Below are 15,669 nucleotides of genomic sequence, written 5' to 3'. Positions count from 1 at the left end.
CCCGCCGTCGTCGGCTTGCATCATCTGCTTCGACGTCGACTGAGGCTCGCATCTTTCCGCGTCTCACGAACGTGCGTCATCTGCTTCACACATTCACATCTGCATCTACATCAAATGTGTGGTTTGCGTCTGCGGCTTCTCCTGCAATAGGAGGCATCGACGTCTGTCGCAAATCTGTTTCAACGCTGCGCCCTGCCCGACAGATTCTCCAGCTTCGTTTCGTTTGCGTGTCGGGGACCTCCCAACAGGTGAACGCCGACAGATCTCCCTGCTCTGATGGCGCTCCCTTCTTCTTTGGTTAAGCCGAACAAAGCCTCCTTTGCCCACGTGGTTTGAGTCTGTGGTTGTCTTCCCCTCAAGCTATAAGGATAGTAGCGATGGTACAAGTGATTGCTCTTTGTTAAGAAAGAAAGTAGAAAAGATGGGAAAGCAGCAATCTTTTTCTTTAACTTAAAAATTTCAACCCTGACGAAGAAATTCAAGTTTGCTCTTATTAGAAAATTTCAGTGGGGGCACCCACCTATGGAAATTATCAGAAATAGTGTTGATAATCTTAAACTAGCAGGGAAGTGAAAAGTGAGACTCATGGATGGGAGACATGTGTTGATTCAACTAATCGTGACTGAAGACTACATCTTAATATCGCAAACAAATCAATAAAGTTACTTAAGTGCTCCTGATTTTGACCTAAATCATGAATCTCCCGTTATACCGGTATGGTTTAGTCTACATAGTCTCAAGCCGCACTTTTTACATCATTAGGTTCTCTACTCTATTAGGGTCATCCTTGGGGACCCTATGAAGCTAGATCTACCCACTTTCAATCTAACTAGACTTTCTGTGGCCAGAATATTTGTAGAAAAGGATATTACTATACTTAATGTTACTGAAGTTTGGTTGGGCACAACTCATAATAGATATTGGCAACAAATCGTCATGGAAGACAGACCTCCATACTATACCCACTATAAGATGTTTGGGCATACCCTTGATAAATGTCACAAGCTTCATCCTAATTTGAAATCTAAGGTTCAAGTGAATAAGGATGGGGCTAACCCCACTGCTCTGGACATTTTAGTTCCACCTAGGGAGGATACTACCAGACAGGACGTGTATGTTGCCCCTGTGGACCCCCCTGACACTATTGTTATTGTTACTGCGATTGATGTGATGTTGACACCTTTAAACCCCATAGAAAACAATACTAAAGGACTATTACTTACAAGGGATAGTGTTCAGACTGATAATCAGGAGAACCTCGCAGCTCCCCATCTTCAAGATGTATCCGGTGTAGAGGCATCTCATACTTCACATATACTAGAACTTATTGTGGGTACTAAGATTGGTATTCCTTCTATTACAGCTCTACCAACTCATCAAACTGATTCTTCGGAAGAGGAATGGCAGGTTTACACCTCTAGGAGGAAGAAGAAGAATGAACATCTACCTGAGCTCAGAAATCTTATGAATGATATTTTGGTTATTTCGGGTAATGATATGCACCTTACCAATTTGTTAGTTGGATCCCTTCAGAGAACTAAAGACAAGAGCATGACTAAATTGGAATGACCTTCACTTTTTTTGTGCCCTGGTGGTTTTGGGTTTTTTTTTTATTTTTATATGTACCCTTTTTGACTTTTTTGTGTGTATTGTACCGTGTGGGTTGGGTGTCTATTTTTTGGGCATACTCATACAACCTATTTGCATCTTTTCTCTTTAATATATTAGCCCTTGAGTTTTTAATATATATATATATAATGACGTCTTCTCCTGTGCTCGGCTCTGTTAGGTTTTCGCCTTATGTCGAACCCTAGCGTCTGTTACGACATCTTAACGCAATGTCAAGCTCGAAGACCCTTCCTTGGGTTTGTCTCGTTGCGTATACCCCGCAGTTCTTTGTCGTCGTCGCCGTTCGAAAGGATTTTTTCGTTCTCGTCGCAGTCCTTCATAGTCGACGTTGTTTGGAAGGTCTGGTTCATTTTTCGTTCTCGTCGCAGTCCTTCGTCCCCGTTTGGAACGTCTTCTCTTGTAGTCCTTCGTCGTTTTGAAGGACACTTCCCGGGCGCAGAGAGTTCGCATTTCCACGGGCTCGTCCTTTCCTCAGGCTCGAAGCAGAGAGTTCGCATTTCCACCCTCTGCTCAACTTGGACGGGGTTGATCCCCTTTTGGCTTTTGCTCTTCCGTCCAGTGTAACTTCGTTGTTCTATCGCCACGTCTCCCTCTTTTGGTGATGGCTTCAAACAGATCGTATACTGCTACCCTTGAGAGTGTTCACGCCTCTAATACTTCTAAATTCTTTCCCTCCTTAGTTTGAGTTGGCAGATAACATAAAAAAATAATGTATGGAGAATGGGAAGCAAGCCATCTTTTTTTGCGGAAGCTGAATATAATCAGCTTGTTTCCTCCTTTCTTCTGAATTTGGTCGAAAAATTTCTTTATGACCATCCCAAAATAAAGCTTATTCGAAAAGAATTTGAGGTTATGCACCTTGTTGGAGAGTAGAAATTTAGACTTTAGATAGAAGACGCGTTCTTATTCAACTTAATAATGAAGATGATTGTCGCGATTATTTACTAGAAGATTAATCTGGATTGACAACAGAGCTATGAAGATTTTGAAATGGTCGATGGATTTTGACTCACGGATGGAACAACTAATCATTACGATCTAGATTCGTCTCCCTGGTCTGAAATTTTATTATTTTACTCAAAAAGTGTTGTGTTCTATTGCCTCAGCTTATAGTAAATCACTCAAAACGAACATTCCTACTTTTGATCTTTCCCGTCCCTCTGAAGTCAGGGTACTAGTTGAGCAGGACATCACTTCAATCATCTCTGAGGAAATTTGGTTAAGCACACAACACCATGGATATTGGCAGAAGGTTGTGATTGAGTCTTTCTCTTCGTATTACTCGATTGTTGTATGTTTGGTCACTCCAGTTCTCAATGTCACCATCTACACCTCCATCTGAGACCAAAGAAGCAAAGTGCTCAGCCGGAGACAGTGATCCCCCCTCCTTCTGATCTGCTCCAAGTTATTGACATTATTAATCATCAAAAGGATACTCCTGAAGATGTCTTTTTCCTCGCAAGTAATATGTCAATCATTCAGCCCTCACACAATGCTCATGATGTAGGTTCCCCGTCTATAGAACCTCATTTCGTGGGGGCGGGGGAGACTTTCCGACTTCACCTGCCCTAGAACCTATCAGTGATGTAACGGGTGGCAATATTTCTACTGTGTTTCTACCACCACTTCAGGACGAGCAAGTTGTTATTGTTACTCAGGCACATCGGGCTCATGATGTGCAACAACCTACATCTGTCCGACCACCATTGGGTCAATCCACTGATTAGATGAGTCAAATTCGGATGAGAAATGACAGATTTATACATCTAGGAAGAAGATAAAAGAAGGCCTATTACCAAACTTGATGGATGATACATTAGTTGTTTTGGGTAATGGCAGCAAACTTAACAATTTGTTAGCAGGCTTCACCTGCCCTGTAACCTATTAGTGATGTAACGGGTGGCAATATTTCTACTGGGTTTCTACCACCATTTCAGGACGAGCAAGTTGTTACTGTTACTCAGGCACATGGGGCTCATGATGTGCAACGGCCTACATCTGTTCGAACACCATTGAGTCAATCCACTGATTAGATGAGTCAATCCTCAGTGAGAAATGATAGATTTATACATCTAGAAAGAAGAAGAATGAAGGCCTATTATCAAACTTGATGGACGATGCATTAGTTGTTTCGGGTAATGACAGCAAACTTAACAATTTGTTAGCTGGCTCCCGTCCTAGAACGATAGTCAGAGGCAATGCTAAATTGGATATTTTGCATGCTAACTGAATCTGCGAGTGTTGACAGACTATTGGCGTACTTTTCTCTATGCCTTTTTAATCTTTTTTTTGGGTATACATGTACTTATTTGTGTGTGTTGTACGACGGATGGTTAGGGTGTCAATTTGGGCTACCTGTACCTTTCCTTTTATTAATATATTCTCCTATGCATGATAGAAATCATATTCTTCAATTATAGAATTTCTCACCTGATGAAACTTTCATATAGTCCCATGTGAGATTTTTATTTAAATATCATTAATACTTTTAATAATCGTGGGGATCATCATCAACAAGAGAAACTTTCTTACAATTTTGTTGTGACATAAATAGAAATTAACTCTTTACATGAAAAAGAGTGAAAATTCATAGATGAGCCCAAGATATCAAATTCAAGATTTCTGCATCATAGATCTTTTCTACATAAACATTATATGACTACTCTATCTTCTTTGAATCTTGTCCATCTTTCTTTTACAGTGGTGTCTTTTCATATGTTGGGACTTGCCACATCATTGGCATGTACAACTATGGAATAAAAGCTCTTTTGGAAGGTACACATAATTGGCTTGGTCGTACCCCTGATCCCCCTATTTATGGTGCATCATTTGTTTTCAAGATTTAAAGCAAAAAGAGCTCTTACATGACTCCTAATTACAAATGTCCTCAACTAGGGTTAGATGATGGAAACTATGGAGTTTCAACTTTGTAGACCCATAAGAACTATTGATTGATGTCATAGTTTTGGCCCAGGTCTTTGGAAGTAATGATAGAATGCTCAAATTATGAATTTCAACTAAGTTAATATTGATCAAACTCAAATTATGATTAGATTAAAATTATTAATTCATTTTGTTGTAAAAGCACCTTCCATCATCCTGAGATAGCAGAATTTTCTCATTACAAATCTCTTTTTCACAACTAATGGCATCTCATATATTACCAAACAAAGCTTTCATCACTCTTTCTGTTATTTTCATGTGGCATATTGATAGCACCATTCTTAATACATATTAAGGGCAAAACTCCAAATGTCTGTCTATCAGCTTCGTCTCCAAGAAAAACATATAACTTTTTTTATACAAGTACTCCTCATATTGCATTTTTCACCACACATTACTTTCTTTTCCCAATCAGAGTTCTTCAAATGTTACCATTTGTTTCAACAGCAGAAGATCATCACTGGTCTCCACTACAAGAACTCATTGCAAACTCCGAAAGGCACTCTGATGTCACCTCTCCAACCAAGATATTCGTTAACTACAAGACCAAAACACATGGCCGTTAACAAATCTATAATCGGAACTACCGCCCAGCCATGTTGATCCAATAATTAGCCTATAATTGGAACTACCACCCAGCCATGTTGATCCAATAGTTCACCTCAAATGGTCCGATAGCCGATAGCTTCGGTCACCCTCTACATTAAAGATCATTGTTACTTAGCTATAAAAGAATACCTCAAGCCACTAACTGAGCTTTTAACCATCCATTGAGAGCTTCTATAAATCACCTCCAATCACGACCAAAAGTGCTGTGAAAAAACACCTTAATTCATTTCCACTTTCATTTTATCGAAATTATTATTACAGGTAAACCTAACAAATTTGTTAAGATTTTGGTGGCCAGAATTTAGTATCAAATTTAGTTCCATGTTTACTAAATATGTTGATTTTTTAATCAAAAAAAAATCCTATAAATTCGAATTATGATATCATTAATGATAACATAGTATAATATTTATTGAATGGTGGAATATTCACAACAACATAAGGGGAATTTATCATTTTACATCATAAAATTATCTAAGTTAAGTTTTTTTATAAAAAAATTTTGAGGAAGGGAAAAAATTATCAGGTTAATCTAATTGAAATGATTGCACTAGTAAAAATCACGAATTAAAAAAAGTGCCCATCCCTATAAATGAAAAGTCATCAATACTATATAATAAGCATGGACCGCAAAAGATATCTTATATGATAATAGTAAGAAAAATCATAAGATACTTGAGTAATTATGTTAGATGATGGGCAGCTATCTTAATCTTTCACTTGATAGCAAGAAAATTGAATGACTGGTAAAACGGGCATCAAACTTGATGTGCATTAAGCTATGAGAGATAGGGTCTATCCAAAATCTGGCAACAGTCAACTTGGTAACTGTCATAATAGATGGGATAATAGCGCCATGAAGATGGGTGTTGGGTGTTCGTGGCTAACAAATGTAAGTCATTAAGGGACATTAAGCAATGGCTTATGAGAATAATTATAAGTTTTACAAAGTTGGACAATCAATTTAGTTGTTCAATCTCCTTTTATGAGGGAAAATCAAGAGAATCTAATGGATGCCAAACATCAACAACTGACAGATATTGATCATCGGTCGTTTGTAAGCATCAAACAATGAGCAATAAGGAATGAAAACATTTACGCAATGTTGCGAAATCAATTTAGTCAATCTCCGAATAAGATGGTAAATTAGGTGACCAGAAAAGCAAAATTTGAACAATTAAGACTAGCATGCCTCAAACATCAATTGTTGATAGCATTGGGCAACTAGAAACATAGGAATTCTAACAATATTTGGTAGTCGGCCCAATTGTTCTCTTGAGATAAGGAGAAACTTGGTGATCTGGAACATAGGCATCATATATAATTGTTGATATGCCTCAAACACCTGTCAATAAAGAAATACCAAAATTTGAGCAATGGTCATCTCAATCATTCGCCTAATAAAAAGAGAGATTCAGGGAACAAAAAAGTGGGTATCGACCATCAATGGCTGATAGTTTTTAAGTGCAAGACATTAATCTTTGATAGGAGTAAGATGACGGTCAATTGTGAACATCAAAAGTTGGGTAATACTTTACAACTTGCTTGGTTATCCTCCCGATATAACAGGATATAAAGCAACTAAAAAGATAAGCATCACATGTTGCTGAGTAAAGTCTATAAGGTATTGATCACTGATAGGTGTTGGCTACTAATCAACAAGAAACTTTAAAAGTCAAATAGTGTTAAATGATGAATTTGGTGGCACCCTATTGAAGAGGAATCCAAATGACTTGGAAGAAAGATATCAAATATTGATGGTTGATGGTCGTTAGACATCAATCATTAATAAGTATTAAGTGATGGTTAATAAAAAATGACAACAGTCAAACTGTGGTCAACTAGAACACGCTACCATTATGAAGCAAAACTGGGTGATTGAAAGACAAACATTGGACATAGAAATTTGATGGGCATCAAATGACGATCAATGAAGGAATGTTGAAACTCTAGTGATGGCTAGCTTGAGTGTTTTTCAAATAGAATGGGATAATAGATGGCCCTAAGGTGAAGACCACATATCAGTGATTGATGGGTATCATACATCATTTTTTGGAGGGCTTTAAATGATATTCTTTCAAGAATGTTAGAGAAGGAGATAATCGGTGGTCCACTCTATCATTCTCCTCATAAGAGAGGGGATGTGGCAATTAGAAGAAGGGTATCAAACATTAGTGACTGAAGGGAGTTATATGTCAGACACTGATAAGCATCATTCGACAACCGGCTAACAATATTGTAAGTCAAGCAATGGGACAACTTGAAAGATAGGAGTCCACATTAATTGATGGACAATATTTTGGCATTGGCGACAAAGGGCACCAATATCGATCAACAATTGAAGTCGATCAACAATTGAAGTCGATCATCAGCAAGCCAAACCTCAAAAATCTCTAAATCCATCTCTTAAATGTGTAAGAACAAAAGCTATTTACAAGTTTTTGGAGGGAATTTATAAACCTTTTTTTCCAAAGTTGGTAAACCATTCAACTATTTGAAAACAAAGCCCTCTTTAGTCATTTCATTTTTTTTAAACATTTCAGCGCCTTGATGATCTAAGAACCAAGTGACCTTTGGATCATAAATTTATTGAATAGAGCTTTACTCATCCCAGTATCAATTCTTAAAGTTTCTGATCTAAATTATTTATTTGCTTTAAGATTTGAAAATCATGTCAGAAACCTTATTTCATCAAATAAAGTTTCAAGTCACCGATCAATATGGAATACACATAACAGACTAAAGTCGTGGATTGGTAGAAATTTCCGTTGAAAATAAACTCTAATCAAGGCGGTATTTGGCTGCAGACTAAAATTATGTTAAATATGATTTATTAAATCCTACAAATCCGATCTTCACTTCCACGGCAACAAAGTCTCGAGCGACGAGCCTTAAATCCGTCTCAGAGTAGGATTTACTAAATCCCGATTTACAAGTCCTAAAACAGACGGAATGCGGGAAAAAACATCAAAAAGTTAAACTTTTCAATCTGACGGAGCGTTGGATTTAATTTTGATATTTTTGATGTTTGGCTGGATTTAAGCTAAATCAATGGCTAAATCCCCTCTAAAAAATTCTACCAAACACCCCACAAAGAAGATATCGAGAAAAAAAAATCCGAGCAGAAGCACCCTTCTAAAGCATGTCACAAAATAATCTGAACGATGTTGCTTACACGGCATGGTAGACCTCAGCCACCCCAACATAATCCATAGCAACCAGAAAACCCTTCAACAACCATTTCTAGATTCCAGATGCATTCTAGCAGAAATTTAATAACAGTTTGCAACAAATAGAAATAACAAGGATCCAGGGAAATGCACGCCCTTTCAGCAACCTGGAATACATTTAAGAGGAAACAAAGAGGAAGAAGACCTGCGTGAAAGCTCGATGATTCGGGACCTCTTTGCAAGGGAAGTATCAGAGCAACCCAGAACGGCAAGAATTCCACACATGGCGGCGGCGGCTGTGAGGCCCGATTACGAAACACGATTTGTTCTCCTTCTGTTATCGAAGGGCACCGTGGGCGATGGGTAGAAGGGCGAGAGCAGAAACGAGGGTTCCAAAGTAACCGTTGAATTTTGCGCCTTAGGGCTTTTTCTGGCGTTACCGCCGCCTACGCCCAGCCGAAGATCCCTTGGAATCTTGCCTCGTGTCGGCCACCACATTTCCTAAAATCCCGGATCACCGACAATTATGTTAATAGCACGAATCTTGATGCGTGGAGTATGGAGCCGCGGCGGAATCTTTTTGGGAGTCGGATTCCCCCATGCCCCATTTCCTTACATGCCACTCGATTCTTAATATATATATATATATATAGCATAAACCGTGATTTTGCCTACATGGAAAAGTTATTTTTTTTGTTGAATTAAAATAATAATATTTTAACTGTGATATAAAAGATTTGGTGGTATGAATATTAAATTAAAATGTAAATGTTATAAATATATAAGATTTGGGCGGTATGTATCTAAATGGCATATATATGTCATTTTTGGACATAGGGTCTATACCGCTCATGAGTACAGAAAATTTGATAAAAAAATTGTTTATGCAGAAAAAATATAAATGGAGATGGAGGTGATGTCTGGGAGAAGAACTCGAGAATCATATCTTGAATTTGAACCTCGGATAAACAGAAGAAAATGGTTCCAGGGAGGTTTGTCGAAATACAATGTCTTTTAGAGGAGAGGAGAAATATTTGCGTACGGAAAACGTACGCAGAGTTGCTTACATTTTAGGTTATTGTGAGGGTATAGTTATGTTACACTTAAGTTGTACCCTCTTGTAATTCTTCTTGTAACTTAAGTGTAACATAGTTATACCCTCTGAATAACCAAAAATGTATGCAATTCTGCTTACGCTTTCCGTATACAAATATAGTGAAGGAGGGAGAGAAAAGGAGAGATAGAGAGAGACTCCTACAAAAAAATACAGGATCTCATTTCTCTCATCTCAACTTCTCTTTTATGCAAAAATGAAAAAATAATAGAAATTTCATTTAGTACATTTCAAAGCCCATCCATGGTGGCATAAATTAAAATAAAAATATTTTTATTGTGATATAAAAGATTTGGACAATATGAATATAAAAAATTTAATTTAAATGTTAGATATATAAATATATAAGAATTGAGTGGCATGTATGTAAATGCCCAATATACATATGTCAAACCCTTTTAGGACGTAAGTTCACACTTCGCTCATCAGTACATAAAACTCGATAAGGAAATTGTTTTCGTTAAGTAAATGTAGAAGAAGAAGATGGAGGTGATGCATGAGAGAAGATCACAATAATCATATCTTGAACTTGAACCTCGGGTAAGCCGAAGAAAATGGTTCCAGGGATGTTTTGCTAATTACAATACTTTTTAGAGAGAGTGAGATAGAGAGACTCTTGTAAGAAATTGATATTACATTTAATATAGTACAAAGTGTATCCATGGTGCCTTAACTTCAAATAATAATATTTTTATTGTGATTGTGAAATGCAAAAATTAAATTTAGTATAGTATGAATCCTGGCTAAGAGGTAGGTTGCTCCAACTGCAACTACGGAGTTATTCACTTCATATTCTTTATATTTTTTTCTCCTAGCTAACTTACCTCAAGATTAGGAAGATTTAACATCATGTCTACTGAGATTTATCGGTAATAGATACTTAAACTTAACTATCACACCTTAATTTTTATCTTGTAGAGTTGGTTTCTCTATTATGACTTTTTGACAGTTGACTTTTAAATTGAGATCCACTCATCATACCATGATGCTTGCAGAATAGATATTACTTTTTTGGTAGGACATTTTGACGATAGATTCTTGGGTTTAGATCCACAGATTATACCCCTGATGTTCACTAAATAGAGATTATCTTTCTATCAGGACCTTTCAAAGACAAAATTTTAGATAGAGATCTAATTTCATGTCTTGTGCTCACTAATACAATATTTGTCCTTTCGTTAGGACATTATCAAGGCAGATTCTCATGTTGAGAATCATAGATTATTCTCTGATGCTCACTAGACAATTTATCTTTCTGTTGTGACCTTTTGGCAGTGGACACAAGGGTCATGCCCCAACGTTTACCTGATAGAATTTATTCTATCAGAACCTTTCAGCGTAGATTTTTGAATTAAAATACACTGGACATGTGCTAATGCTCACCAAGTTTAATCAAACTTCAAGTGATTGCATTATTTATTTTTTATTAATTTTAAAGATGCTATTATAACGAATATATGACTCGCCAAAGATGGAAAGAGAAACCTTCCTCAGCTGAGCAGTTAGAAATTCGTGAGCTTTAAAAATTATGTCTGCTCCCCATGAATTCTCTGCATTTATTTGATTTTTATTTTGATAGAAAGTTTTGGAGGGTCAAATTTTTAGAATGTAGATTGGATTATAGATAAGACAATACAAAAGATTTCACTCTCATTTTGTGAGGGCTTTTTGATATAGGGGTTTGAGGTTTTCTATAGGCGCAAGCCCTTATGGTTAATTACCCCTCCCGATAATATAAGAGCGCTTCGATTAGGGCTAGTCAGTAAGAACTGATTATTCAACATATAATAGTAGCTAACTTATTATTCAAGTTGTAAAATTCACTACTTAAGTCTAAATTTGATAATGGGGGAATGAAGACAAAACTTGATCAAGATACCATAGTTCTGTCATCTCGAGTCATCATGGTCCATGATCTACTTAATTAGAGGATGTAATCTTCCCAACCTGACAGAATGATTTTTATCAGTAGCCATAGGTTGCATTGTTCAGAAAATCCTTGTAGATCTGGGGTGGATCATTGTCTAAATGGATAAATTTAAGTCGATATTAGCTAATATAAAACTTTATGTCAATCAATTGTACTCTTATGACTCACAACTCAAAGAGCAAAAATACTATGAGAAACAGATGAGGTTGTGGACGCGAACATTATATAATAGTGTCATTTGACAGCAACCACCTGGTCAGAGGAATTTGATTGTAATAACAATTTTGTAGTGTCAATTGACTGCAGAACCACGCCGACAGAGGACTGGGGCGACGTCCTTACTAACATGTAATTGCTTTAATTTTGAAAATATAAGTGTATTTGCTATGACATTCACTATTTAGGAGCAAAATTCAATCAAAAGTTTGTCACCTTCAATAAATTATTGTGGAGCGGGATAAATTTTACTCTTAGCTTCTAAATGATTGAGTTTTAGCTTGGATTTCATTATTATTTTGAAAATCTTGATTTAAAAGATTGACCCATCTAATTTGAAATATTTATCAACACGGTCATCATTGGGATATTGAACAATTTAAAGCTTTTATTTTTAATAAGGGGGATATTTAGTTTTGTTAGTTTAAGTTTTTTAAAGTTTGAGTTTTGTCGGCTGTAATAATTATAAGCAGAAGGATCAAACTAGGTGATTTGGATTCCTAAATTTTTATTTTAAGTATTGAAATTTTTTTTCAAAATTGCTAGACTCGTTAACTCTAGTCCTTAGAAAGAGGAGGATCAAACTAGTTAAGTGAGACCTACAACTCTATCATATAGATAATATGACCCGTTTTGACCGTGTAGTATTCTCGAACATAATATTTGAGCAATCAATACATTCATTTGAACACATGCGGGCTAATTTTGAAATTGTATAATACAAGGTTTTGAGATTGCACATAATTGACCCATAATATCTCAAAATATTTGTAGATGAGAGTGTTCAACTTATTTTTTATATACCTTAAAAATATTTGTACAAATTCCAAAACCTTGCATTTGACTTTAAGAAAGCCTTGAAGTTTATGTTTGCACAATTTTGTAAATCATTTAGAACTTAGATTACTTGAAGCTGATGTTATGATTTGTGGACTAATTCTTTCATTATGGGCGTTAATAGGGACCGTATTCTGTTCGTCAACTGATGTACTGTTAATTCGGCGATGATTTATTTTTCAAACCAAACTTAGTTCCTCATTTCGGGGTATTTGAATTTCAATTTAAGCTTAGACTTGTGAATTTTGGTACTTCAATTTTAAATTAGGCTAAGCTCCAAATGTGTCAAGCTATTTTTGAAAGTACACATATTGAATATTTAGGCCAATTCAAATGATTCAAATCTAAGAGTTTAGATTTTAAAATTCTAAAATTTTGGATTAATTGTAAACCCTATAAGCCTAGATTTAAAAAGCCCAAATTTTAAAATATTTTAAAGCCTAAAGAGCTTAAATCTCAAAAAGCTCAAGACTTTAGATACTTCTAAAATACTAAGAGCCTATATTTTAAGAGGTCAAATTTTCAAATTATTTTAAAATTTCAAATGATTCACATTTTATTTTTTTTTAATAAGTTCAAAAAAAAAATATTTACAAGTTCAAATTAATCCAAAATTTCGACAACTTCCTTGTGTTAACCCCATTTGGGTGCAAGGAAGAATGTCAGCGTTCCCAACTGTCTTAAAAGAAGAGCTGGTCAATATTGTGAGACATTGCACCTGTGGAATAAAAATATAAATTTAATCCACAATTTAAAAAAACTCAACCAGCCTTTCAATATATAAGGGCAAAAATTGTTTAGATCTCAAACCAATATTTATTGAGTAATGCTATTTAATGTTTCCACAGTCGTGAAATAAAATGAACCGTAATACAAGTCAAAAAGGTGTTCGTCAAGGCCTTCTGATGATCGATTTTGTGAACGGAGGAGGTGGGTTTGGATCGCACGAAGGCTTTCGATGTTTGATTCGCGGGAATACGAAAGTACAAAGACGGGTTGGGAGGCAAGACAGATAGGAACGGCGAGGGCTTCCACTGTTTGAATCAGGCAGTTTTCCTGTGCTGCATAGAGAATCGACAAGGATGTGATCGGGCTGACGAAGGAACGCGGCTTTCAAACTGAAGAAAACAGACGAACAAAGAGGAAGAAGAATCCTTTGCGGCTGGTTGTGACAAAAGGCGAACGAAGAGGAAGAAGAATCCCTTGCGTCTGGTTGCGACTAAAGGCGAACGAAGAGGAAGAAGCATGCTGGATGAGGCAGAGAGGCAGAGATGGAGGATTTAGACACAGGAAGTGGGGGATCGCGCAGGCTAAGTCAGAGGGATTCGATTTTTTTTGTTTGAACAGAGTAGAGATTCGATTTCGGTCGCGCTGAGGATCAGAAAAAATTGGGGTTTCGGTGTCGAGGGACTACAGGCAGGGACGAAGAAATTCTTGTGTGAACCGAAGAAGGAAACAGAGGAAGAACAAATAAGATATTTACGATTTCGTTGCAAGAATCTGAACCGAGGAAGATGAAGAGTGAAAGAAATGGCAGAAATGGTGCGAATGAGAGCCGAGGGATTTTGTTTTGTTTCTTTGTAACCGAGGAAATCAGAGCGGGAACAGTTACCTTCTTTGAGAAAGGTAAATGGACAATTAATTAATTATGTTTTATTTTCTTCTCTTTTATGTTTTATTTTATTTAACATTTAACAAATGCCCTCCAAAAAAATATGATGCACACCTCAGGTGGACCATATTTGTTGTCCCTATAGTTGTCATCATGTTAGCCCGTTAATTATGTACTTTTTATTGTAGAAAATGTTTAGTGAGAAGAGATCACATGATCTTCTATCTGATGAGCCGAGCGAGAATTCTATTTTGGTACATATAAATAATCTTGATCCTCGAGGGGACGTCGATATTCCAGATAAACTTGTGTTGCATCAGGACATGCTTTTAGGTCAGGATATTTATGGTAAATTCTGCACTCAATCCCCTATTCTTCTAGACTGTTCGTCAAAGACTCAAGAGGACTGTTTGGGGCAGCTACAACTTATTAATAAGCTGTTGATAAGCAGCTGAGCCAGAAAAGTTGATTGGTAGTTTGGTTTGTGTTGTTGGAAAACAACCAGATTGTTTTTGGATAAATGATCATTTTGCCTCTGTGTAGTAATGTTGTTTGCAATTGAACTATCATTGTAATATATTTGATAGAAGTAAAAAATCACTTTAAAACAGTACAAAAAATACGATACACACTTCACTCAATAGTGAGTATCAAGATTGTTAAGAAAAAAGAAAAAAAAACATTAAAATTACAATTAAAAGTATGATAATTACTGCTTTATTTTTTATATCACTTAATTTAGTAATTTTTTTCATGACGCTTCTTGATAATAATTATTGTTTTATTGTCCTTAATGGCCAAAATCATGGACACTTTAAAGCTAGTCGAGGTCTAAAGTAAGGTCCCCCCCCCCCCCCCCCCCCCACACGTTTCATAATTATCATGGATGTCTAGAGGCTTAATCATCATCAGAGAACCTACCCCAAAAATATATATAAACCTAAAGGTAGCGAATTGTTCTCCCATCTTGCATATGCTAATGATTACATTATCTTTTGTAGTATGAGCAAAAATAATATTAAATAGATATATCAAATTCTACTCCATTTTTAAAATGTATTTGTTATGAAATTTAATTAAGAGAATTGTAAACTCTTTTTGAGCAAATGGGCCACTATGGAAAGAAGAATTTGGATTGCTAAATTCATTTATTTTAAAATCATTAATTTCCCTCTTAAGTATCTTGGAAATCAGCTGAACACTGCTAGGAATAGGAATCTGTTGTTTGGGGGAGTTTTACACAAATTAAAGAATAGAATTCATTGTATGGAAAGCTCTTTCCTTTCTGTTGGTGGTAGACTAACTCTTATTCAAAGTTTCAGTACCTCTCTCCCACTATATGTGCTTCAAGTTGTTAAAATGACTACAATGCAATCAAAGTTGGAAAGATTCTTTAATAAATTCCTTTGGGCTGGCCAAGGACAAGGCATACATTGGACTTCCTGGAACAAGTTGTGCAAACCAAAGAAAGATTTTGGACCGTGTTTTAGGTTCTTTCAACAATCTATGAACATTAACTATTGTAATTTATGGATTAAACTCAAAGCCAACAAAGTTCATTGAGCTAATTTCTTGAAATAAAAGTATTTCAAAGATTCACATTTCTTTT

General features: G+C 36.1%; 1 protein-coding gene across 1 annotated transcript in view; it reads right to left on the bottom strand.

Annotated features, from left to right (window-relative positions):
- LOC110028536 (asparagine synthetase [glutamine-hydrolyzing] 2) overlaps nt 1–8,912 on the bottom strand; it is a 48,003-nt gene extending 39,091 nt beyond the window's left edge. Inside the window, exon 1 of the mRNA XM_020730434.1 lies at nt 8,557–8,912. Coding sequence (XP_020586093.1) covers nt 8,557–8,636 — 80 coding nt within the window. The 5' untranslated portion in view covers nt 8,637–8,912. The remainder of the gene's footprint in view (nt 1–8,556) is intronic.
- Nucleotides 8,913–15,669: the final 6,757 nt, after the last annotated feature.

This window comes from Phalaenopsis equestris, unplaced genomic scaffold (genome assembly GCF_001263595.1).
Source record: "Phalaenopsis equestris unplaced genomic scaffold, ASM126359v1 Scaffold000513, whole genome shotgun sequence".
Classification (NCBI taxonomy): Eukaryota; Viridiplantae; Streptophyta; class Magnoliopsida; order Asparagales; family Orchidaceae; genus Phalaenopsis; species Phalaenopsis equestris.
The sequence above is the reverse complement of the archived record's forward strand: the minus strand, read 5'-3'. Positions and strand labels throughout refer to the sequence as shown.